We start from the raw sequence: 23,425 nt of genomic DNA, 5'->3' as shown, positions 1-23,425 counted from the left end.
GGCACAGTGGATAGAGCACCAGCCCTGGAGTCAGGAGGACCTGAGTTCAAATTCAGCCGCAAACACATAACACTAGCTGTGTGACTCTGGGCAAGTCACTTAACCTCAATTGCCTCACCAAAAAGCAAACAAACAAAAATTGTCTCTGATTGCTGGAATGCTCCCCTTCTTCATCTCCACTTCACAACATCCCTAGCTTCCTTTAAAGGATAACTCAGGGGTCACATCCTACATGAAGTCTTTCCTGATCTCCTCCACCCCATTGCTTGTGTCTCATTCTGAAAAATGATTTGCATTTACTTTGTATTTCTTTGTTTACATTCCTCTTTAGAATGCAAGTTCCTTGAGGACAAGAACTCTTGGCATGTGTGTGTGTGTGTGTGTGTGTGTGTGTGTGTGTGCCCCTATACAATGCCAGGCACATAGTAGGATTTTCTCAACAAATGCTTACTGAATTGTGCAATCCTTACATCTGTTATATTATACAATATCATACTTGGTTACATATTTCAGGAATATATACATGTGAGTTTTCCATAAAGTTCAAGTTTAAAATACCCAGCTCCACAATGCTACCTGTTCTAGACTACATTAGTCCACAGCGAAGAACAAAGCACAGAGACAGAAGCTTGCAGTCCCCGGTATGCCTTGGAAAGAACTATGTACAGGCTTTTCCTCTGTCCAAGTTGTATCCTATGGGGCTATAAACAGCTGACCAGGAGATTCACAACTCGGTGGCATAAGTCAATTGGACAAAAATGAAAAGAGTGAGCATGAGATTGTCTAAATGCCGTAACTGTCTAGCTGTGCTTGCCTCTTGTCAAACAATGACAAATTCTAATAGATTATACACACATACTAATATATGTAACTTTATGTTTGCAGAATGCTTTTTAGAGTATTTCCCCATAGGTTATTGTCTATGTTGACAAAGTTCATCTGGTGTTTTTTTTTAATGTGTAATTTTTATTTATTTTATTTTTAATTTATGGAATAAAACAAGTAATTCTATAATATAGTATAATAAAAAGATGATTACACATGAAACTGCAAATCTATTATGTATAACTTGCTATTCCTTTAAATATATAATAAAGTTATAACACAAATTTCTTTTTTTCTTTGGCTCCTTAGAGATGACTACCATTAGACGCAAATACATATATACATATATATGAAAATTATTCTACACATACTTCTATTTATCAATTCTTTCTCTGGATGCAGATGCCATCTTTCTTCATATGTTCTTTGTAATTAATCTGGGTATTTATAATAGTCAAAATGACTTATTTGCTTACAGTCATTCTTAAAACAATATTGTTGTTATTGTACAACGTTCTCTTGGTTCTGCTCATTTCACTCTTCATTATTTTGTGCAAGTCTTTCCATGTTTTTCTAAGATCATTGAGATCATCATTTCTAATAGCACAGTAGTATTCCATCATAATCAAATAATTCAATCATTCCCCAACTGATGGGAAGCGCTGCAATTTCCAGTTCTTTGCTTCCACAAAGAGAGCTGCTATAACATTTAAAACATGTAGGTTCTTTTCCTTTTCTCCTATCACCTGTTCTTTCGATGAATTCTTTCCTGAAAATCATTGATTCTTTTTAAGTAAACAATGCCACATGGTATGAAGTATGTCTATGAAATTAGTTTCATTATTTCACCGCAATTTCTATTTGTGGGGGAAAATTAGCTTTCATCACTATTAGCCATTGTCACTATTACTGTAGGGTTACTTCCTCTCTATTACCCCTCTCACAACTGCCTGTATATTAGCTTTCTTACAACTCTGCCATACCTCATTTCCTTTGCCTCCAGCGCTGGACTTCATTTCCTTTGGTTGCTTGTAAAAGAAAACATAGTATTTAGACAAAGAAGATGAACACCTGCTAATGATATACACTACATTGGTTTTTTCTTGCAATCATTTTTGTCACTAGAGCATGACCTAAATGTATCTTGCACTTTTGCCACAGGATAAACTTAACAGATCTGCCCAGATTCTACAACTTGGTATAATATCCTGTGTCACCAAATGGTTTGTTTGTGGTTTCCAAAATTGTACTGAGATGATTGAGTGTGAAATGAAGATATTTTTAAAACTGCATTTTCTAAAACCTGAATTTGGAGAAAGGATATGGGCACAAGACCTTTTAGAACACATTTAGCATCTGTCTAGCATGTAGTAGGTACCTATAAATGTTAGTTGACTGATGGACTTTCCCTGTCTGGAAGAAAGTCACATTGCCTGAGTCACCAGGTAATGAATCCCATCCTTCCCCATGCAGATGGATGGTACAGTAGAGCAGAGGTGTCAGACATGCAGTCCATGGGCCTCATGCAGCTCAAAACACTCCTGAGTGTGACTCAAACCAGATTAAGATGTAATTAAAAATATTTAACAAAATAAATAAAGATGCAAAAAGACAGATAAAAGCACATTTTAAAACTAGGTCAGAATGCACCCTGCAGGATCCTTAGGTATGGTTTAGCAGCTCCTATTTCTATTTGAGTTTGACACCACTGCTACAGAGAATTTGCAGGGCTAGGTTTGCTAGGTTTTTTTTTTTTGCACAGCTTCTTAAGTTAACAATGCACGTGTATAGGTGTTTCTTGATGTCAAGATTTTTTTTTCATCTTGCTTGATGACTGAAAAGCAGATCAGAGAAAATTCCAAGAACAATCTACATTGGAATGAGCTCTGTAGGGATAGTAGCAGAAGATAAAAGATGGTGTCTGGGTAGCAACTGTTTCCCTTCTCTCCTGGACATTGAGGGGCTGTAGCCTCTACTGTCACCAGTCTTAGCAAGGGTTACCAGTCTGCAGCTCAGAATACACCCAGTCAACCACCAAAAGAACAAAACAGGAAGGATTAGCTGACCCACAGTAGCAGCAGAGCGAAGTCAACATCAGAATGAGGGAGACAACATTTTCCTTAGAAAAGAAAAGAACCCTGAATGGCTAATTAGGAGATCTGGGTTCTAGGCCCAGTTCTGACAATAACTAGCTGTGTGTTACTGGACAAATCATTTCCCCTCCTGGGGCCACAGAATAAATTAGATTGTTGGACTAGACAGTCTCTAAGGACCTGAAATCTCTAAGTTCTATGTGTGCAGAAATTTTTGTTCGGCTCTTCGTTCACCCTCCTTTATCACTATGGTCTGAAGTCTTTCATTTGCTTTGGATTCAGAGGAAGAAGCGGTGGCAGGAAAAGGCTTATTCGTGACAGAAAGGCAGATGCTTTATATACAGCTAGAACACATACATGTTAGACACATTATATATTTGCATATATAATACATAAATATATTCGTGTTTATATATTATATGTAGATGGAATAAAATAAAATAGGATATCAGAGTTGGAAGGGGCCAACCTATCTCTGAAACATATATCCCCTTTATGGGTAGTCACATAGCCCTTGCGGGGAAATTCACTAATAATTAGGTTCATTAGATCAGAGGGAATAAAAACCTAACCATCTACTTTGTTTTCCCCTTTCTTGTGTTTAGACAGCATCTTGCCCATTCCATGTGACTTCTTTAACTCACCTTCCTTCCAGACCATGTTTTTGTCTCTCCTTATTCTTCTTTTCATTTCCAAATACTGAAAACTCTTGACAGTTCTTTGAAAGTAAGAATTGAATCTAACCAAAATGCTGTTGAGCCCTGGGTGCTAGGTCAGTGACATGAAACATACATTTTCAATAAATATTTGACACTGGATTATGAACATTTCTTAAGCACTCATATTTGCTGGGTGTTCTGCTAAGTGGACTGAGCTTATGAGAATTTGAACTCAGGTCCTCCTGACCTCAGGGCTGGTGCTCTACCCACTGTGCCACCTAGCTGCCCCTAAAGATGAGTTTTTAAGCCAAATTCACTGCTATTAGATAGCACCCTTCATCTGTTACAACAATCATAACAAGAATGCTCAATAAATATTATTACTTCTGTGAGACAGGCTGGTTCTTTGTATCATCATCATCATAATCAGCAGCAGCAGCAATATCTTATCCTCCTCAGGCTCCTCATCACCACCTACTAAGTACCTGGAACTCTGATAGCCATTAGGATAGCATTATTCTCCAGTGAAAGCATGAATAGCCCTATCTCTTTTAACAATCAAAGAAAAACAGTGTTGCACATTGTATTTTAGGGAAATAAAGTCGAGTATTAGCTGTCAAGCTTACCAAGTGTCGAAATTCCACTGAGAGACTACCATTGGAAGATTCTTCCATGTTCATGGCTTTGACATGTGTTCCACAAAGGATGAACCTACGGTTGCTAGAAAACAGATCTTAGCTATTTACATTTATTCAGGAGCTTTCTAACAAAAATTGTCTAGGGAGATTGCTTACCTTACAGTCGAAACGTTCCTGCAAAATCAAATAAGATTCTTTAAAACCATCTGTTCGTTATATATAGTCAACCCTTCCTGACATACTTAAAAAAAAAGCAGCTAATATGACATTTTAATTACATTAATTACTCTCCAAGTCTTTATAAGATCCCCATTAATGTATTCAGAGTTAAAAGTTAAATATTTTTATTTCATTGATGCTTAATTGTTAAGATTGAATCATTAACTTACAGACTTGTAAAAATGCATAAATCAGTCATAGTTCATTTATAAATCATATTCACTGGTGTTTTCTTATATCTCATACATGTCAACATTAATTAATCATACATGTCAACATTTTAAATATTCACTTACTTGTCAATAGTTGCTTTAACTTTTATCTGATAGTTCAGTTCAGGCAATTTAATCAGAAGCCTGAAACAAGTTAACAAAAAAAGACCAAAAATTAGATTATACAATCTCCTTTTATACTTTAAAAATAGTTATGGTTATGGAAGATATACACAAGTAATATTGTGATTAATGTTAGAATCACTTGCATTCATAAGTTAGTGTCCAACAAGTGTTTTGAAAATCAGCAATTCCATATTTAGTTTGCCAGTTTAACACCATTCATTTAGCTAGTCTTAATGCTATATGACTAACATCTGGAAAAGCTCTTTTCCCAATATTGTTTTAGCATAGCCAACTTCATCAAAATGAGCAAAATAATATCAACATTGGCCAGTTTGGTAATTCAATTCAGTGTGTATTATTCTGGCTTAGATCTTGGGAAACATCTTTGATGAAGAAATAACTATTAACAAATGTATTAAATGAAGTCTTTGTAGTTTTACTGAGAAAAACAATCATTTGTTGGTTTACATCTGTATGCCTTGATGACAAGTTATGCTGTCTAGGCTTCTGCTAGGCAACATAAGATTGTGCAATAAATATGCACTTGTAAGATCTCAGCGTGCTATTTCTTAGCAACAAGAAAAAACAACTTTAATAAACTTAGGAGACCCAACTTTAAAGAAATAAATAATTGCATCTTTTCTTAGCTATGTAAATATGATGCTAATTAATGAACATGCTAAAATGGTTGCACATTAACGAACATTAACTGAAGTTTGATTTTTAGCCTCAATATAGCAGATGACAGCTGAAGCCCAGAGAATATAAGTGACTTTCCCTAGGTCATAAAACTAACAAGTAATAGAGCAGGAATTTGAACTTGGTTTATCTCATACTAAGCAGATTGCTTTTTCAAGTTCACCCCCATGTTATCTCTCTATATGTGTTATAAAATCAAGCTAATGTCTGAAACAAGGAAGATTTTAAAAATCACTGAATTGTTCTCCTATTTACACTTCTCATCCCCCCAAACTAAACATTTATTTAAAGAAAGTCTTATCCTTTAATCAGAAGTCCTTGCTGAGTTTGGAATCCTGGTGGTGAATTTTAGTTTTCTGAAGTTTAGACATTCTTTTTGAAGTACAAACAACTTCATGTACTAATGAAGTAACTAATATCATGCAATGAATATAGAACTTCTCATTTTAAAAAATGCACAGAAGAGAACAGAAGAAGGTCAGTGGGAAACACAGCCAAGTGGAACAACTTTGAAAATTCCATGTTGAATGTGTTGTATACTTGGAGGGAGAAGCTTGCTGTACGTGATGCAGATTTGCAGCTGTGTGGCCAATGTTCTTTTCCTCTTCTGCTTTGTATGTGGAAATGCTCACATTATTTGGCGTTTTTAAGTTCAAAAACATTTTTTAAAGAAAACAGGTAGAACTTCTTAGCTAAATAAAAAAGCTCCCTTTCATAACTGCAGCATAAAAATAATAATGTAAGGTAGTCCAATTGTTCTTTCCTCCCATAATGCTTTTCGACTGACTGACTAGAATCATTGTCCAGTTTTTATCCATAGCTGTCATGTCCCTGTAACTTATTTCACATCTGCAGATTGTGCTATCGATTGTCATTGCTAACCATGGTTCTTAAATGAGGCTGAAAACACCTGAGGTCCAGTTTACAGGGTGAATCTAATTTTTTGGGGGTCCAGAACTGTGATTTCATCAGTGTAAGGAAGTCCTGTTGTGGAAACTCCTTCCACTGATTGCAGACTGGCAATTCATCTGTAACATGATCATAGGTAATTGCTTGGAATAAATGAGGTTAAGTGTTTTGCCCACAGCAACACAACATGATTAGCATGCAATGCTAAATGTAAATGTAAGATTTGAATGCAAGTCTTCCTGACTCCAAGACTGATCTGATATTTACTTTGCCATGCTCTATTTTTGTTGATATTTATGTTTTATCATTCCCCCAAAAAGTCAATCAAGAAATATCTCATATTTAACTTAAGAGCACAACCTACCTGGTAAAAGCAGAAGAACAAGAAGTGCACGTACGTTAGGATAAAAGGCCTTATATTAGGAAAATATTCAATCCCAGGTGATACTATTTTACAATCTATAATTTCCTAATGGGGAATTGCCAGTGGAGTAGGGCTGGAGATTTCTTGCCTATTATATTCATCAACAAGTATTTACTAAGTGCTTACTATGTCCCAGGCACTATGCTAAATGTTAGAGATATGGACCAACATTAAATAGTCCTCGTTTTTAAAGGGCTTAAATTCTCTCAGGGGAATATAGAACAAAATATATTTTGTTAGCACAAATTAAATACAGCTATCTCTTTCACATTGCAGAGGTTAGAGTCACAGTGCTCCCGTGATCTGGAAAATCTGCCTAAATTTCTTTGGCCCTCTCTTAGTACCAGAAAAGAAGTCTGAATTTTGTTTTTCTCTCTCTCTCTTTTGGTGAGGCAATGGGGTTAAGTGACTTGCCCAGAGTCACACAAATAGTCTGAGGCTGGATCTCAACTCAGGTCCTCCTGACTCCAGGGCTGGTGCTCTATCTACTGCACCACCTAGTTGCCCCCTTTCTTTCTTTTATGGAGTAATTATAGAACCTTATTGTAAAATATGGATTAAGTATTCGGTCACAGGCTCTGTGTCATCTGCTGGCCTCCATGCGTCCTTTGCATGTTGTCTATGACTTCTGCAAAACTCCCCTAAAATTCCCATTTAATTTCTTATGTAGATCCATGATATATTGAGACCACGGTTGTGAAAGTTGTGATGTGGAAGGTATAACTGTACAAGATTATTTGGGGAAAGGAGCACTACCAATTGAAAGGATCAGAAAAAGTCCCATGTAGGAGATGGTGTTTGAGCTGAACTTTGAAGGAAACTAGGAATTCTAAGAGACTGAAACAGGAGGAAAGGCATTTCAGGCCTAGGGGAAGGTCTGAACAAAGGTCAGAAAATAGACAAGGTTTGGCAAATGTAATCAGACTGAAGGTAGTCTGGAGCCAGATGGAGAAGAATGCTAAATGCCAAACATAGGAATATCTATTTTATCCTTTGTTTCGTCATTGTAAATCCTACCCAGAGTTTAAGGGTCAGCTCAAGTCCGATCTTCTTTTTTCACAAAAACTTTCTGAATTACTCCAACCTGAAATAGTCCCTTTCTCTGAATTCCCATAGCATATCCAATCTATACTAGATTACTCTGGACTTTCATGATGTACCGTATTGATTATTTCATATTGCTTCACTGATTTGTAGGCTCCCTGGGAACTAAATTTTACAATCCTTTTGTATTTCCCGCAATGCCCACTACTTGATATTTGGTGTCCAATTCAATTCAACATTTGCTAAGCATGTGAAAGACACTATGCTGGACTTTGTGGCCATAGAGACAAAAACAAGGCAGTCCTTACCCTCAAAGAGTTAACCTTCTAGAAGGGGGTTGCAACATGTACAAAGATAAGTACAGTTATCCCTTCCACATCGCAGGTATTAGGAGCGTGGTGCTCCCCCCCCCTTCATGATTTGAAAAATGTGCATAAAATTTTTGGGTCCTTCCTTTGTACCAGAGAAGTCTGAATTATTATGGTATTAAAAGATAACTATATTGATATTGTATAATACTATACATGTATTTTGTGCATTTCTGAGTTTCTAAACCTTTTCTGTGTCATTGGCTTTCATGCATCATCTATAACTTCTGCAAGACTCCCAAAGAATTCCCATTTAATTTTTTTATGCTGACCCGCAATATAGATGGGGAAAGTTGCAATGTGGAAGGGATAACAGGAGATACAAAGTAAGCGCTGATAGCTTAAAACAACATCAAGACTTCTGGGATACCAAAGTATTCAGACAAAGTTTCTACAGAGTAATTTCAATATGTAGAAATTACTTACAATAGTGAAGATAAGGAATGGAAAAGCCTAACATAGGCAAAGGTATCTGGAAATAGAGAGGGTAGAACCAGCTTTGAAGGAAGTTAGGAATTCCAAGAGCTGGTGAGAAAGGAGTAGATTTCAGACAGAAGGGACAGCCTGGATAAAAGTATAGAAATAGAGATGAAATGTCAACGTAAGGGTAACAACTAATGAATTGGTTTGACTGGAGTGGAGAGTGTAAACAGGGGAATAATATTAAATAAGACTAGAAAGGTAGGTGGGAGCCACATAGTAAAAAGCTTTAAATGCTAGGCTGAGGATTGTATATTTTATCTTAGAGAATAAAGGGCCCACTGTCTCTTAGCCATCCATGCTAATAGTGAATTAATGCCCAATGATACTTTCATCTTCTGTGATTTTTATTCCACCAATATAAATAAGTACCCATTCCACTAGTACAGATTACAATCCCCCCACTACTTACTAGACAGTCTTCAAGGATCCCTTTGGCCAAAAAAAAATTATTATCTGCTGTCAACCTGGTGATAAGCCTTTCTCAATTTAGCTAAATTGGTCCTTGGTTGGATTATAGACATGCAGTGCACCCTAAGGCCCATACTCAAAGTCACTCTAGTTTGGTAGGACCTGCTAAGAGTTTGTCCTCTGTTATAATTCCATGTGAGAGTTTAGATTCATGCCCAAGCCACAATGAGTCATTAGAGGGGAATATCAATGGAGGAATTCTTGAAAAATTATTTTAAATATACTCGACATTAAAATTAATCTATATATAATTGAATTTTTCTCAAATGGCCATAGGGCAATGCAAAATCTTGAAATGCCTTCTGAGTCATCAAAAAATCTTGCAGTGCCCTGGGGCCATTATTATGAACGTCAATTCTCGTTGTATTGTAAATAAGGAGACTATAGAATTATGGCTGATAGAATGCTGGAGAATAGAGAGTTTACAGAAACAGATTCACTTTATCATTACAATTAAGATGCTGGCCTTATAGATAGGAGGATACGGGCAAGAGTAAATAGGCAGACTGGAATCATTTGAAGCCCAACTTTAATATAATGCTTGAAAATATTATGATGATTATAATGCCCGAAAACTGGGAAGACATATAAAAACTGTTACAAAAATTATTATATTATAATAATTTATATTATTATATTGTTATGTTATATTGAATTATATTGTTATAAAAACAAAAATATAATGCTTGAAAACTGGGAAGACATACAAGGTACAATTATAAAGACCAATTTTATCTCATGGAAATCAGTCTCATTACCTTGCACTCAATTCATATTTTTATTAAAAGTCTTTAGTTCCTAGGTAGTAGCGCCTGCTGTCATTTCTTGGGGTTGTCAGCAGTCAGGTAGCACAGATTTCTCATAGGATTGTGATGCGACTCATGGTGAGAGTTCTATCTTAAACAATGTAGCCCCTAAGGGACAGTCAAGGACTTCATGGAAACAGAAGTACAGATCCTAAAGAATGGTAATACTTGATTAAGAGCCTATATGGTACAGTGGATAGAAAGCTGGTCTTGGACTCAGAAAGACATGGGGTCAAACATGACCATTGGGAAGCCAATTAACCTCCCAGAGTCTCCAGACAAATCTCTAAGACTAAGATAAAGGCAAATTGTCTATTTGCATTGCTTTTGTTGTCCAGTAGTGTTTGACTCTTTGTGACCCTATTTGGGGTTTTCTTGGTAAAGCTACTCAGTGGTTTGACATTTCCTTCTCCAGCTTTTTATATTTTGCAGATGAAGAAACTGAGGCAAACAAGGTTAAGTGACTTGCCCAGAGTCACACAGCTAGCAAGTGTCTGAGGCTGAATTTGAACTCAGGTCTTCTTGACTCCAGGCTCAGTGCTTTTATCCATTGTGCCACCTAGCTGCGTTGACAGAAGGAATTTCTACTACAGGAACTCTCTACATCAGTGGAATCACAGTCTATATACTGCTTCCCACCAAGTTGATTTCTCTAATACTATAGACCCTCCTGTCCCCACATAGGGATAATGTTTTGATAGGGATTCTTGTAAGCTTAATACATGTCTGAAATAAGAATGTGAAAACATGAAGCAGGAGGTAAAAGTGGTGAATATATTTTTGAACAGAGAACAACGTATAGAGGGAAGAAAGTAAATTAGATATTTTTATCTTTCTCAATTCTAAACCTATTATAGGGACATAAATGCAGCTGCATACTTTAGAACACATATTAATTGCAAGAGTATATATAATGGTTTGGGTTCTCTACTCTGTTATTTACAACATTCACTTTTTTCACAAACCCATAAGGAACAAAAAATTTCCCTGTTTTTTTAAAGATTCCATTCATTTGACTTTGCCATTTATTAAATGTACATATAAAGGCCCTGTTATAGTCTCTAGGGATATAAAGATAAGGTGCTTCATTTCATTTGAGGGTAGAGGTGGTATACAACATGTACACAAGTCAATAAATAATAATTATATATAATGTAATATAAATTCATTTGGCAGGGAGAGTGTTAATAACTAGGGGGATAACCTTCAAATAAATTTTGCTACCTACATAAACATATATACACATACACGATAATGTCAGTTTCCAGAGACATAGCATATTGACCTACCTTAGTTTTACGGTGAATTGTATGAGGGTTTTAAGTACCAGTGGTCTCTGGGGGTGAGTTGGCATGCATGGCTGTCGTTCAACCACAAATGAGCTAATAGCAAAAACCAAAAAAACCAACAACAACAACAATAACAACAACAACAAAAACACACATCATTTGAAAATAAAAAGTATATAAGCAAACTGAAAACCACAGATGAATAGGTTGAATTTTTCTGAAGAAGGACATACCCTGAATTTTTCTGAAGAAGGACATAATTATGAATAGTATTCACCACACATGAACAGGATATATAGTCAGAAATAAAAAGTAGCAGAAAATTCCTGACCTCATTTCGAATAAACATTTTTCTTTAAAAAACAAAATGGTAACAATCACAACTCTCTTACTTTCTACATGAGGAAACTGAGGCCTAGTGTGGTGTCTGGCCCAAGGATCATCCAGGTGGTAAATTACAGTCTTCATTCAAACCCAGGTCCTGTAACTCCAAAACCAGAACTCTTTCTACAGCACCACATTGCGTTGCCATGTTCTCTCCTCACTTTCATAGCATCCAGTCAAAAAGAAACCATTAGAACCTCCTTTTCTCAAAGGTGAAAACTGAGCCAGTGATGGATGCTCTGGCTTATTTGATGTCACACTGAGTGAGTCACCAGCAAGGTTGCAGGCAGTGGCTCAGGATAGAAAACAGATTTTTCCGATGTAAGTCTACCTAAGTGACCTTGCCAAGTCATTGGTATATTATGCCACTTGACAAATCCCTTGTTTCCTTACCTTTCCAGCCCTACTCTTTAAACCCTGATCAATAAACCACAGGCAGTGCATCCTTTCAATTTCACAAGACCTGAAACCTGAATAGCATTTAAGATGGGTGATACTTTACGTACTTTCGGAAAAGGTTGTAGATCAAGAAGTTGACTTGTTCTTGCAAATGAGGCCTTTGTAATGGAATAGGATCACCTTCATATGACACTTTGATGGATTGCTCATCTAGCTTTTCCATCTGCCTTCTGACTTGGAAAAGACTTTCTGCCAACAGGGTAAAACTATTGAAAAGCAAAGGAGGATAGAAATAATTGTTTTTTTAAAATTCAACAATTGATTTATCCCACCTCCCCATGCTTACTTTGCATTAATTCTTATATAAAACTAGCCTATCATTATATATATATATATATATATATATATATATATATATATATATATATATACTCATATGTATAAATTAACACACAGCTAGGTGGTGCAGGGGACAGAGTGCACTTGGAGTCAGGAAGACCTGAGTTCAAACCTTGCCTCAGATACTTACTAGATATGTGACCCTGAGCAAATCACTTAACCCTGGGGTGGGGAACCAGCTGCCTTGAGGACACATGTGGCCCTCTAGTTCCTTGGGTGTGGCCTTTTGACTGAGTCCAAGTTTTACAGAATAAATTCTTCTATTAAGGGATTTATTCTGTAGAGCTTGCTTTCAGTCAAAGGGCTGCACTTGAGGACATAGAGGGCTACATGTGGCCTAAGGCCTCAGGTTCCCCACCCCAATTAACCTTTGTCTGCCTTGTTTTCTTCATCTGTAAAGTGGGCATAATAGTACCTACCTCACAGGATTATTGTGAAGAACAAATGAATTAATACATACAAAGTGCTTTGCAGACTTTGAAGTGCTTTATAAATGCTAGCAATTAAATGTACATATATGTGTGTATGTGTGTGTGTATACAAACATATGTACACACATATGGCAGGTGTTCCCTACTTCATGGCTTATGTTTCTAAGAAAAGGCATATTTGCAAAATCTCATCAGCATCTGAAACCAATTGTAATAGATCAAGTCCTTTTTGTTCTTGTTTAATTAAATCACTTGTAAACACCTCCAAATATACACTTGGAACATTTAATATTGAGTCCATGGCCAGGAAAAATCCTGGTGATTTTATTATTCTTTTTATCATATAAACCATGACCTAAAGAATGTAATGTATGTATTAATCTTTTTGTGTGATGTATTGCATATATCGATTGCTAGTAATAAAATAAAATACAAACCATCTTATTTTGTCATTTGTGTCATACTCAGCAAACAGCAGTTGCCTTTGAAACTCCTTCAGGAGGAAAATAAAATTTTAAACGTCTTGAGTATGACTTTCACTAGAATTCATGAGGATTCTGGTGAATTTAGAAATGTTTTCTCCTCAAATTTGTTTTGATTTTAAACTGTCTGTGTGATCTTGATGGGGCTGAAAAATAACCGAACAAACCTTAAAGCTTGAAGGTTGGCATGAAGGAAAGACTATAGATGGTACCCCAAAGTGACCTCTTATTCCAGAGAAGCTTCCTAGGATACTCTGAATATAGAAAACCAGGGAGAGAGGGCTCATCAAGCCTGGGATGATCTTTCTGTCTAAATAATGCTGCATTTCCCATAGCTCTCTGAGAAGTCACAAGTCCAATACACTTAGCATCAGGCATAGATTTTTGACAAGCACAAGCATGTGTTTGGGTCCTCTATGGCTTTTTTTGGATATTTACTTTGTTTTTGTATCAGCAGAAGCACCCGGAGGTTAGAAAAGCAAAATAATCTGTAGAAGGAAAATCGATACATTTTAAAATGAATCCAATTCTTTCTGTCAAGCTGGGCAGGCAGGTCAGAGCTCCTACAGAATGTTGCCTGAGTTGGCACTCATCTTTTCTATCTTATTGGATTGTGCCGGTAGGAAGAAATTTGGAGGTTAGACTGAGCTTTTCATTTCTTCTTTATTACATCTTTTGACAATTCCTTCAATTGGATACTTACATTTTACACTTCTAGGAAAAAAACCCCATAGCTGAAGCTTTCTAATGCAAAGAGCAACAGGGTATGTGTGCGTGCGTGAGTGCATAGTATTTCAAATCATATAGCAGCTATTAGGAGGTCTATGGTTCTTTGTTTACATGCAAAAAAAAAGCAACACCTACTAAATATCTTGGTAAAAATTATGAGTTCTGCTATGTTAGGCTATATAGTTAAATTTCAATCAATGTCAATTAACATTTATTAAGCACCTACTACATGCCAGGCATTGTGCTAAGTGCTAATGATACAAAAAAAAAAGAGGCACAAGACAGTCGCTGCCCTAAGGAACCAGGGAGGTGACATATAAACAGCTACATACAAACAAACTACATACAAGACAAATAGGAAATAATTAACAGAAGAAAGGCACTAGAATTCAGAGGGGTTGGGAAAGGCTTCCTGAAAAGATGAGTTTTTAAAAGGAAGCCAGGGAAGTCAGTAGGTGGAGTTAAGGGGGGAGAGTGCACATTAATTTTTGGTAATCATGGGAAAAGGGCATGAAGAGGTCCATGGTGGGTATGAGTGTGATGTAACACACAAAGTGTCCCAAAAGTCTTAGTGTAGAGCTTATGCTAGCTAAGCTAGGCTTATGCTAAGCTCTATGCTAAGACTTCTGGGACACTTAGTGTGTTAAGCAAAGCCTAGAACTGTACTAAGACTTCTGGGACACCCTATAATACTGATGAAGAATTGCGCAAAAGAAACAGTATAATGAATGTCAGAGACATATGACCAATAAAGGAAGTGGACAAGTCATATGACAAGAGTGAAGGGATGGATAGGGATGACTTGTCCTTGGCTTAATTGGAGGAAGTACCCACATGAATAAAATCAATAAATCTGTTCCTCATGAAAGTCCCTAGAGTAAGAAGTTGCTGGTGGAAGAAGGTGTGTGTCAGAGAAAAGATTATTAGTGGTCCCAAAGGTTATTTGGAAACAGCCAGTATTGATATTTCATGTGCCAAATTTAATCAATTCTTTAATCATACCACAATGTATGATGCTTTGATTTGTCCAGAAGAATCACTGCAAACTAGCTTAGATTTGCATAGTGTTTGAAGGTTTACAAAGTACTTGGAAAACTCTGGCTCTGTGTTTTCAATTATAAAGCTCCTTAGCTACTAACAGACCATCAACAGGCTGAATGAATTCACGGTTCTGGGCTAAGCCTGCAGTTTCTCATGGGCTGGACCATTCTGAAGCTTTTGACTTCCTGTGGTTTTCAGTGGAAACTAAAGGCAGGGGAGGCTCACCAGTTTTGAAGCTGATCAAGGCCACTGTGCAATGGACCACCAATGCAGGCAATTTGCTGACGTCTCTTCCAATCAAGCAGCTCTTCTAGAAGCATGTTCTTCATCAAGGTGTCAATTTCACTTATTATTTGTGTTGTTTTGCTGAGGACTTCCTGAAAAAAAGAGCAACTGGTCAAGAGAAGAAATCAGAGTCACTGAGTCACGGAGTCATCCAGTTTGGGAAAACTTGTCTAGTCTACTTTGGACTAGAGAAATAGATGTCTGGGAAGATTACTGTTAGCCTCCATCTGACTAAATACTACATTCTAATCCCTACCAAATTTGCATTAAGCTGATAGTTGTATGTTACCTTGGGAAAAATGTCTAATTATAATAATCTCACCATCCAGCAATAGTCTATCACCTTGCTAAAAATGATCTGAAATCTTACAAAATCATCTAGATACATATAATCCGATCCAATGCAACAAATTTTTAAGTACCTACTATGTGAAAGGCATGGGGGATTCAAAGATGAGGCAAAAAATAGTCCCTGCAATAGTCTCTTGCATTCTATTAAAAGTAGAACAAATATTATTTTAAAATATTTATATGTAAATATATGATTAAATTATAAAGAGAATGTATTTATTATTTTAATTAATTTATCAATTATTTAATTGTATTCAAATTGTAATCAATTTGATTTTATTAATTATAAATATAATATTAAACCATATTATGTAATACTAAATGAATATATATACATATACATATGTATATATAAAAATTGAAATTAGGACCAGTACAAGTTAACTTTTCAAGATACTTTGACTAATGTAGTGTTAAAAGCATCATGAGTTAGGCTTATGGATTTCCTGTCTGCCACTGATAAGCTGTGCCATTGGGACAAATATTCATGCCACCTCTTTGAGCTTCCTCATCTGTAAAGAGATTGGCTTAGGTGTCATATGTAATCATTATCTTGAATTTTTTTCTAGTTTGCTACCACAAAGATACTGCTATAAATATTTCAGTGTTTTTGAGACCTTCCTGCCTTTGAACCCTTGGATTATATGCCTGATGTTAGTGGTATTTCAAAGTAGCTGTTTGACATGGTAGGTAGAATGCTAAATTTGGGCTCCAAAAGACAAGTTTAAATCCAGTCCTTACCTCTTTCTCCAGTCTTTTATCTTCAAATGCCTATTGAACATCTCAAACTAGATGTCCCATATCCATCTTATGGGTAAGGTCACCTTGCCTCAAATCTTTCCTCACACCAGTCCATCCTCCACTCATCTATCAAGTGATCTTCCTAAAGTAGAAGTCTGACCATGTCACTCTCCTATTGGATAAACTTTAGTGGCTCCCTATTACCTGCAGGATCAAATATAAGATCTTCTATTTACTTTTTAAAGCCCTTCATTATCTAACTCTTTCCTCCCATTCTTCTTACATCCTACTCCCTATCACGTACTCTATATTCAAGTGACTCTGGCCTTATTGCTCTTCCTCCTGCAAGACACTCCATCTCCCAACTCCATGCATCTTCACTGGCATGATTGTAATGTTCTCCTTTTTCACCTCTCCCCCCTGCCTTTCCTGGCTTCCTTTATGTCTCCGTTTATATTCTACCTTCTACTGGGAGCCATTCTGATTCTCCTTAATCTTAATCTGTCTTCCTTCTATGACTAGTTCCAATTTGTCCTGTACATATCTTGTTTGTGTATAGTTGCTTGCATGTTCTCTTCCCCCTTTAGATTGTCAGCTCCATGATCGTAATAATTGTGGTTTTGTTTTTCTTTGTATTCGCCAGTGCCTGGCACATAGTAGGGACTTAATAAATGTTCATTGACTTAATTTGTTTTCTTGTTTCTGCTTATTCCACTCTGCATCTGTTGATATGTCTTTCTCTGCTTCTCTGAAGTCTTTATATTTGCTCTTTATTATAGTGGAATAATATTCCATCATGTTCATGTACTATAATTTACTCAGTCATCCTCCAGCTAATGAGCATCTGCTTGGTTTTCAATTCTTTGCTACCACAAAAAGCACTGCTACAAATATTTCAGTGTGTTTGAGACCTTCCTAACTTTGACCTCCTTGGGTTATGTGACTGATGCTAGTATTTCAGAGTAGCTGTGTGACATGGTAGATAGATTGCTAGATTTGGGCTTAAAAAGACAAGTTTAAATCTCTCTTCAGACACTCACTAGCTGTGTGATCTTTGGTAGGTTACTAACACTCTCAGCCTCAGTCAAGTCTGTTCCTCTGGAAAATGGCCATAATAATAGCATCTACCCCACAGGGTTGTTGCAAGGACAAGCCTTAAAGCACCACATTAGTGTTAGCAATTACTATCCAAATGTTTTTATTCTTAGAAAATGGAATACTTTTTCCATCCCACATTTTAAGCCACTTGAGGGCAGAGGAGGTCTCACTTTTGCATTTGTATCTCCAGCACCTAGCACAGCATCTGGCACATAGTAGGGGCTTAATAAAATGTTTATTTATTGACTGTTTATTCCTCAAGGAAAGCTTCACAGCTTTTCTCCTGGACCTTGAGGGTAGGTTAAATGATTTCAATCAGCAACTGCTGAATGGTACTGACGGAATTATTCAATGATATGCCTTTTGTCTGAGTATGTATTGAAACACTTATGTCATCAAATATTCATTTAAATTCTCCACAAGATATTGTAAACTAAATACAGCACCTAAAACAAATATGAACTTAAGTCTTAATTGAATATATTAGAAACTGATTTAAAAAAATCTTCAAAATAAATACAGCTATAGTACATTTAGCCCATCAATAAAATATACATCAGCTTCTGGCTGATGTATACTACACTATATGTATACTATATACATCTAGCCTTGAAAACAAACCCAAACTTAGAAAAATAATGGCAAGCAGTGAACAAACACCATACCTAGAAATAGGCTGGTTTGCCTAGGACATACCTAGGACATGCCTAGGACATGGACTCTAGGTTAACCATTCCTTTAAGTGGGGTTGAGGTTTAGGAGGCAAACAACCACCAAAATCCCTGTGAAATCTTCTTTACCAACCTTTCTTTTGAAGTCTAGTGTATTGAGCATATCTTGCAATGTCAAAACTTCCTGCTTCACGAGAATGCTGTTTTTGTCATCTTGGTCTGAAGTAGAAGAAGAGAAAAACAAAACAAAACAAGAAACAGAATCCTCCCCATGGTGAAGTTTCCCTGTGGCATGGGTAAGTTTGTCTCAATTGTTATTCTTATTTGTGAGTACCGATAAAAGTTCTGGTCCAAGAGAAAGAGTCAAAAGCAGTGTATATTTACTCCAGGCTTATGGCCTAAATAGTTTCTTTTCTTATCTAGAAATGTGAGAAGTGGAAAGAAACGAGATGGGGAGGACGAAAAGAGGTAAATGTGAGAAAACAGCTTTTTGCACCCAGGGTCCATTTAATATTTGAGGAAGGTAGGAGGAAGAAAGGAAGGGAAAGAGGGATAGAAGAGGAGGGGTAAGAAGGTAGAAGAGGAAAAAAAGTAGGAACCAAAGAGAGGGAGAGAAGGAAGATGAGAGACAAGAAAGAAGGGAAGGAATTATATAGAAAGGGGAGGATGGAGATAGGAAGGAAGCAAAAGAAACAATGAAGAAAAGAGACTGAAGGAAAGACCTCCCAAGGCAGCTCCTCACTTTTGGATGCTATATTGGGAAGTTTTTCCTTTCAAGCTTCCTAATTCTTCAACATATTATTTCATTTGAGCCTCATGATAATCCTGGGAGGTAAAAAAAGAAATCCAGGGTGCATCTATTCCCCTTCTTTCTGGAAACTTAAAATGTGCCAAAAGATGCACGTGTTCTCTTCTTAAAGATGATTATTTAAAAATTCCATTAATCCTCCAATAACCCATTTCAATATCTAACAATGCATGAATCCAAAATGCTTTTCCTTATAATTGAACGAACAAAATCTAGCATGTCCAGCATTCTATCATCTGGAAGTTTCCACAAGCCAGCACCTCTACTCTTTTCCAGCAATGAGGGATGACATGTTCGTTTTGTATCTATCATACACCACTCAGGACACACAGTAGATACTTAATAAATAATTATTGATTTGACATGACTAAGAGCACTAAAAATCCTGAAATGCCTTGACTTAAAATAAAGACTAGGTTACATTGAGTTTTACTAAGTATATTTGGTTGTGTTCTGAGGTTTAAAAACCCTGTAATTTATAAACTACACAATGCAAACTGACTTTTTGCTTTATTTAAAGTGTAGTGATACAAACTTAATGGAGAAGACTGATCTGCTGGCAAACAGTTTACCCCTTCTTTTCCCGTTTCTGATGTCTCTGACCTTGACCTTAAAGAAACTTGAAGAAAGCATAAGGAGGAAGCCATTGCAAGTGAGGAGACACAAGGAAGCCACTGTAACCGGCTTCAGGAGATTTCTATGCTGTCCTGGAAGAGGGGTTGGAGTAGGTCATTCATTCTATTTGCTGAAAATCAGATCTGAGTAGGCTTGGAAGCGGACAGAACAATTACAAGCAGAGAGATACAACACCTTTCTTCCACTCCCCCTATTCATACTGCAAGAAGGGGGAGGGGGGGTGTCATTTCCCCATTTATTTCTGAATTATTCACTCCTCTTTATTCTTTATTTCTAGTTAATTCTGCTAGACTGATGATAGGTGTCAGGCAAGGTTTATATTTTTCTCCCCTCAACTATTTACCTCTGTCTTAAGCCATTTAATGTGAAAAAAATTGTTGGCCAACATAAGACCCAAGCTGTTTCATGCATATCACATAACATACAAGCATAGACAAAGGAGAGTGGGATTTTCCTCTTTTCAGAGACGAGAGACATTTTCCTTAGCAAAAGGCCTGGGCTAGGGACTAGAAGTTCACGAATCAGAATGGAGTAGATGCTATCTTCCGTAAATTTTGCAAAAACATCTGGGACCAAATATGCAAGGGGATCTGTGTCTCTTTTCTTTCTGTCCCTTTTGTAAAAGAAATTATGAATTCAGAAAATCCATAGTCAGGGATGAACAACTTCTTTTAGTCTAAGAGGCTTTGGGTGGTTGGTCCCCTCTCCTAGGTTTCCTGTGGTCAATTCAAAAATCTAACTTTTACAGGAGATGAGAGACACAGGACTTGTACTCAGACCCCATTCAGGGGTGCGGAACTTGTGGCCTCGAGGACACACGTGGCTCTTTAGGTCCTCAGTTGTGGCCTTTGACTGAATCCAGGGCCACACTTGAGGACCTAGAGGCCACATATGGCAGATTCCCCACCCCTGGAACTGCAAAGCCTCAATTAAAGTACATGCACCAGCGATACCATAGAAACTCCCAGTGCCTAAAGTTGCTCATGAGCTCCCTCAAGTGGTTGAATTTAGGTGAAGGAAAAGTGTTACTGAAAAAACCAAGAGTGATCTTGGCTCTACCACTTAACTAGCTGTGTGACCTTGGGCTTCCGCTAAAGTCCTAACGTGATGTCTCTTCATAGCATGGGGTGACTTAGGTTCCTGAAGACTACGTCAATTGGTCACAAACTCTAAAAGTTCCTACTCAGTGGAAAAGGCTTTACATATAGGCCCAAACCAGAGATAGTATCTTTAGTATCAGAGGACTGGTCTAGCTAAATGCAGAATTTCATCCCCAGGTGTGCCACATATTGATGATTTTTTTTTTGCTACAACCAACTTACAAAGACTGTTTACTAAGGTATAAGAGGATTGTATTCTCCATTGGTAGAGGGAGTAGTCACACCAATGAGATTACTGATTCTGTAAGCATTACTTCACCATCATCAATATTTCTTTGGAATCTCAGCACTTCCAAATATTTTCATTTGTCTCTGATTCCCACATCCTAAAAAGTGCATAGGATGGCAGACTTTCTGTAATCCTGGTAATATGTAAGGAACTTCGGGACTATTCACTGTGTTATTTTATAGAATTATTTAAAAAAAATAAACTTACCTATGGTCTGTATTGTTTTATACCTGTAGTCAAATTCATCTTGCAAATCTTCTAAATACTTGACATCTTGTTCCGTCATCTTTAAAAAAAAAACATTCAGTCTAGTATTGCAGTGGAGTGGTTTCAAGAAACAGCATTTTAAGTGTCTCTCAGGCAATTTGGTTCCACTCAAGGTTCGAATAATACTTATTAAGCATGTGCTATGTATAAGTCACTGTGCTAGGTGCTGGAGATTCAAATGCAGGGACACAGCTCATCCCACCATCTACAAGAAGCTTCTTCCTCATCTCCCTTAGTGTTAGTGCCTCCACTCTGTTGATTTTCTCCAATCTATTCCTTCTATAGCTTGTTTCTACATTTTTGTTTGCATGATATCTCCTCCATTAGACTGTAGGCTCTTTGACGACAGAGTCTATCCTTTGTCTTCTTTGTATCCCCAGAGCTTAGCATAGTGTCTGACATACAGAAGGTACTTAATAAATGCTAATTGATTGACTAACTGAAACAGACCCTGCCCCCAAGAAGTTTACTTTCTATGGCATATGTTACTATGTGTCTTCTATCAAGGTGTACTTGATGTCAGTATACATCTAATATACTTACTAGATGTGTGAGGATGGACAAGTCACTTCAACTATGACCCTCGGGAAACTCTCTTAAGACTATACACTAAGTTTTAGATGAGTTAGATGTGTGAGAGATGATCTCTCAGAAGTGAAGCCTCCTCAAAGGGTCATTAGTTCCTGTTAATGGTTCTGGTATTGTTGCTTTTCAGTGGTACATGTGTACCCTCAGAATACAAGACCCCCTCCCCCAGCCTTCTCCCTCCCCTGCTCTTAGATAGTGTTAGCAGAAATTCCTGAGCCATAAGAGCATCTTGTCTATCTCATCCTCTAGCTAGTTAGATGACCTTGGGTAAAAGGCTGCTGAAGCTGTGAGGCCCTGAAAAGGGGAACATGCTAACATAATTTCTCTACCTCTTTGTTCTCTCTGTTACTGGGGTAGTTTTTACACGAATAGATTGTACACCTGAGGCTCAGCCAATGACCCGACGGAAAGGGGGTTAGGGTGGGCTGCTGTATTAGGGTCTATATAATCTTGCCCTAAACAAAGAGCGCTCAGACTCTTGGGGCATCTTAGGAAGCACAGGGGTGCCCTTTCTCGAGAAAGTCAATAAAGAGATTTCTCCTTTTTGCAAACTTTTGTCAAGACTCTGGTTTTTAATTTGGGTAGGTGGTCTCTGTCCCATACAGATGGATAAGTTCTCACATCAACAAAATCAGAGATTTTTGACAATTGACTATGGCCATGATAGTCTTCTAATATAGGATTTCTCAGAATGATCCTACCCTTTCTTACAGTAACCCCTGCCTGAGTCACTTCCAGTCCATAACATTTCTCTTTCTGGTCTCACTGCATCTTGACTTTCATTACTCAGTCCGGTTCTAAATGTTATTTCCAGAGTCATTGTTTTCACCCATAAATCTGAATTCATTTCCCATTCTTGAATTTCCCCACTGGTTTTCTCTCACTTTGTAGTTAAAATTCTCATTCGTTTAAGCCCTCATTTCAGTTTATACTAAGAGGCAGTGTAATCATGTGGACTTGGAATCAGGAGAGACCTCAGGTTTGAATCCTGCCTCTTGCAATTACAAGTTGTGTGACCATGGATGACTCATTTAGCCTAAGCTTCAGTTTACTTATCTGTAAAAAAGGGGGTAAAATAGTATCCACCTCACAAAGCTGTTTCAAGGGTCAAATAAGGTAATGCTTATAAAATGCTACATATACCTAAGCTATTTTATGTCACCTGAATTTATACAAGCTTTCCTTTTCCATCTTTTCAAGTCAAATTAATCTTTTCAACCCTTCCCAATCAACTTTTCTCCTCTTTGAGCCTTGTCCTTTACTATTACTCAAAATCTGGTTATATTTTCCTTTCCACATTGGCTGGATTGCTCACTTTGCAAGGCTCAACTTATTAGAACCTATCTCTTCCAAGAAGTTTTCTTAAGTTATTACCTTTTGTTTCTGATTCACAACAAAATCTTCTTAATTAGCTAATAATTTTCCCATTTTCACTTCTACATTCTCCTCCCTCCCATGAAGCCC

The 23,425-nt window shown here is 37.1% G+C and overlaps 1 protein-coding gene across 2 annotated transcripts in view; it reads right to left on the bottom strand.

Moving 5' to 3' along the window:
* STAT4 (signal transducer and activator of transcription 4) overlaps positions 1-23,425 on the bottom strand; it is a 144,769-nt gene that overhangs the window by 37,514 nt on the left and 83,830 nt on the right. For both annotated transcript variants that reach the window (XM_078146920.1, XM_020993623.2), the window contains exons 6-14: positions 21,314-21,392; positions 18,407-18,492; positions 15,353-15,504; positions 12,153-12,311; positions 11,263-11,355; positions 4,731-4,790; positions 4,372-4,389; positions 4,204-4,297; positions 1,809-1,853 (exon numbers count right to left, since the gene is read on the bottom strand). In XM_078146920.1, coding sequence (XP_078003046.1) covers positions 1,809-1,853; positions 4,204-4,297; positions 4,372-4,389; positions 4,731-4,790; positions 11,263-11,355; positions 12,153-12,311; positions 15,353-15,504; positions 18,407-18,492; positions 21,314-21,392 — 786 coding nt within the window. The remainder of the gene's footprint in view (positions 1-1,808; positions 1,854-4,203; positions 4,298-4,371; positions 4,390-4,730; positions 4,791-11,262; positions 11,356-12,152; positions 12,312-15,352; positions 15,505-18,406; positions 18,493-21,313; positions 21,393-23,425) is intronic.

This window comes from Phascolarctos cinereus, unplaced genomic scaffold (assembly GCF_003287225.1).
Source record: "Phascolarctos cinereus isolate Bilbo 61053 unplaced genomic scaffold, phaCin_HiC Scaffold_726;HRSCAF=1367, whole genome shotgun sequence".
NCBI classification, from domain to species: domain Eukaryota; kingdom Metazoa; phylum Chordata; class Mammalia; order Diprotodontia; family Phascolarctidae; genus Phascolarctos; species Phascolarctos cinereus.
This window is presented reverse-complemented; position numbering and strand designations above follow the sequence as displayed.